Source organism: Chinchilla lanigera, unplaced genomic scaffold (assembly GCF_000276665.1).
Source record: "Chinchilla lanigera isolate Chin_1 unplaced genomic scaffold, ChiLan1.0 scaffold00147, whole genome shotgun sequence".
NCBI classification, from domain to species: domain Eukaryota; kingdom Metazoa; phylum Chordata; class Mammalia; order Rodentia; family Chinchillidae; genus Chinchilla; species Chinchilla lanigera.
In genome coordinates, this window is record NW_004955548.1 from 654,709 (window position 1) to 658,302 (window position 3,594).

Below are 3,594 nucleotides of genomic sequence, written 5' to 3' on the forward strand. Positions count from 1 at the left end.
CCAAGGACAGAGCTTGACCTGGGGTCTGAGACTGTAGGGGGCCCCAAGGGGGTTGATGAAGGGGCAGCCCCTGTGTCCAGAAAGGGAGGGTGTGCATCCCTCTTTAAATCCCTCCTCCTCTCTCCCCGCCCCCTACCCCGTTTCGCAAGTCTGCTGGTCTGAGGCTGGCAAGGCAAGGAATATACTGTGGGAGAGGTACCGGAACTGGAAGCAGTGGGCTGTGCGCCAGGGCTGGGGTGCAAGGAGCAAGCCTAATGGGACGAATCCGTGGGCCCCACTGAGTCCCCCGCCCCGCGCGGGGGGCTTTCGGGAAGAAGGAGGCGACCCAGAAGCAGCTGCAGCCAGGGAGCCTGTGGGTAAGAGCAGGCTGAAGGGCCTAGGCCCGGAATCTGGGAAAGGCAGGTTTTGGAACCCATGGTCAAGGTGTTGGTCCAGTCGCCAAGCATTGTCACTAGACTGCCTTTTTTTGTTTTCCAAAAATAATTGTTGTTGAAAAAGAAAATCTTCAACATGGAAAAATCATGCAAAGAAAAAGAACAGCCACAGAGCACACCAATGGTCGTTGAGGACCGGCCTCTCTTGGGGCAACCTCCGGAAGAGCACCGTCCCAAGGAGGAGCAGTCCTCAGAGGAAGGGTTCTTTCTCCAGGGGATCCTGCCCGAGATGCTTCAGCCTAAAGAGCGCCCTCCGCGTCAGCGCCTCTCCCGCCAGGACCTGTTCCAGGAGCAGCCTCCCTTGGACCAGCCTCCTGGAGGAGTGGGCAAACGTAAGCTCCAAGAAGGAAGTTTCAAAGAAAGGCTAGCCCGGTTTTGCCCGCAATTTAGAGGGGATATATATGGCAGAAACTTAAGTAATGAGGAGATGATAAAGGCAGCGGATGAGATGGAAGAGATGAAAAGAGTAAGAAACAAACTGATTATACTGCATGGGAAGGCCAAATGGAGCTGTCTTTATCCTATTTAATGTGTTCTGCCTTTCATTCTGTTTTGTCTAATAGTGGTGTCACCTGGACTTTCTGTTTGCATTTCATATGCGTTTGACTGTCTTAATTTTAACTTTTTGCGCAGTCTTATTTTAGGCGTTTAGCTTGCAACTGACATAAAATGGGCTCTCTTTATTTTTCATCTCCTGACATCTGAGTCTCACCCATTTGCACGGGAAGATGTACATCATATATTGTGAAGTAAAAAGGGCAATCTTGAAAAGGTGTGTATATAGTATCCTGTTTTTGTAAAAGAAAACATGTAATTTATATATTAATATGTAAAGAAAAAGCTAAAAGTATATAGTTACAAGGCTAACTACCTAATTAGTTAACTTTTATCTTTATTGTTGTGTTATATGAATTTCTCATTTTTCACAACATACTATTTCTGCACAAAAAAAACAATATAATGAAAAATGTGAAGCAATTTTGGAAAAAAATCCGTTAATCAGTTATAAAGGCAATGTGATCCTTAATAAATATTTGTCAGAATTCAAAAAAAATGTATCCTGTATTTCTTCTGAATCTCTTAGGCAGAATTACACAGCCGGTGCTTATTATATGTAAGAGTCATACTTCTTCCCACTTAAATTGGAGTCAGACCTGCCTTCCATTGCTGCTGTGGGACAAAATGAGATAAAGGCTGTGTGAGCTGTGTGTTTTTCTTTCTTCACTTACACACACCCCTCTAATGTAGATTCTCTTCATACAAAGGCAAGTACCCAAGTGCTCACCAACAATTCCTGTGAAATTCATGAGTGCCACGTTCTCTTCCTCTCCTGCTGTACATTTTACTGCCATACAGTCGCCCCTTCACTGCTGATATCTTCAAGGTGCAAAGCCTCACTGATTTCTCTACAATACCTGATGAACTGAAACTGCGCTGTGTTTCCTGCAGGTAAATGGAGAATGCTCTTCTTCTCATTTGAATATCATATTTCCCACGTATATAGCATCCAAGTGCTGCTTAGACCTCAAAGGCTGAAAAGAATGCTTAGCAAAATAGATCTTTCCATTTTTTTCCCCTTAAAGCTTCGCTTTTCTTCCTGAAACTCAAACATGAATCTACTGCCTCCTGGGCTAGGAGACAAATTTTTGAGGCAGATATTATGCTGTGTACTCAGAATTGAGAGCCTCCCCCTCCCATATCCAAAGATAACTATGATAACAATTGCCTAACTTGCCGAGGGTGAATTCTCAAAAGCTTCTGGCAAGCTTACCTAACCAACTCAACTAACTTGTATAATTAATAGAGGAAAATAAAACTTGGGCTCAAACTAGGACATCCCCCATCTACACTATTCCATACCAACAAGAAACATGCAAGAGCCAGGCATGGTGGTCCACGCCTGTAATCCCAGCACTTGGGAGGCTGAGGCAGGAGGATCCTTGCAAGTTCGAGACCAGCCTGGGCTACAAAGTGAGCTCAAGCCCAGCATGAACTGCATAGCAAGACCCTGTCTCAAAAAGAGGAAAAAAAAAAAAAAGAAGCATGCAAAAGTATGTTGTAAAATGTTAACATATGTGTATATAAATAAAGTATATACATACATATCAGATATCATGACTTCTTCACTAACTACCTTTATAATTTATAGAATTTATTTTATTGATCTTGTTAATGGTCAAAATACAAATAGTGGTTAATAATTTTTCTGAAAATTGTGACCTGTTGGGGCTGGGGATTTAGCTCAGCAGCAAAAGTGCCTGCCTGGCAAGCGCAAGGTCGTGAGTTCGGTTCCTGGTACCAGAGAAAAACCAAAAAAAAAAAAAAAAAAAAAATTGTGACCTGTCGTAAACTCCTGAGTTTCTGTTTGAATAACTCTGAACTCTGGGTCAGTGTGTATACTTCTCTAGAACTATGATTTGCAATTCCAAAAGGAACATGGTAGGGGAGGGATTAGTTCCTCAAATTCAACATTAAAATCATTTATATATTTTGTATATCAATATTTCTCTTACAAAAATTGTAGAAGCTGGAGATTTCCTCCAGACCCATTAAATCTGTTCTTATGTAAATTAGCACATTAAAGTAGGAGAGCTGAAAGTATATACAGTATAATTCTTACTTTAGTTAAAAATAAACCATGGCATGAAAGTATAGATAATTACATCAGAACTAGAAGATGAAAAGTTTTCTCAAGCATATTTTTAATAAACTGTCCAAAATTCCTCTTCGCTGGCTAAGATTTTAAGCTTACCTTTTTTGGCTAAAGTTTTTCTTTTTGAATCAGATTATATGAAGAACTTAAATTACTTAAGACTTGATATGCTAAAATGTACCCTTTGTTACATCAGGAACTATTGTTCAAACAGACATAAATTCAGTAACATTGGAGATTACTGTCCAATTTGCAACAGCACCCAATAGACTTCCCATTAAAAAAAGAGGAAAAAGAGAAAAAAAAAAGAAAATCAAGACGACCTCACTAATTTAATTTTTTGTGGGACTGGTGATTGAATTCAGGGGTTCACACTGAGGTATATCCCCAGTCCTTTTTTATTTTGAGACAGAATCTTGGTAAGTTTCCCAGGCAGGACTAAAATTTGCAGTTCTCCTGCCTCAGCCTCTGAAATGCTCGGATTACTGGAGCACATCACTGTGCACA

The 3,594-nt window shown here is 41.1% G+C and overlaps 1 protein-coding gene across 1 annotated transcript; it reads left to right on the top strand.

Moving 5' to 3' along the window:
* The first annotated feature begins 510 nt into the window (after positions 1-510).
* On the top strand, positions 511-963 carry Tceal1 (transcription elongation factor A (SII)-like 1). Its single transcript, XM_005411994.1, has one exon. The coding sequence runs from the start codon at positions 511-513 to the stop codon at positions 961-963; it is 453 nt and encodes a 150-aa protein (XP_005412051.1).
* The last annotated feature ends 2,631 nt before the right edge of the window (positions 964-3,594 follow it).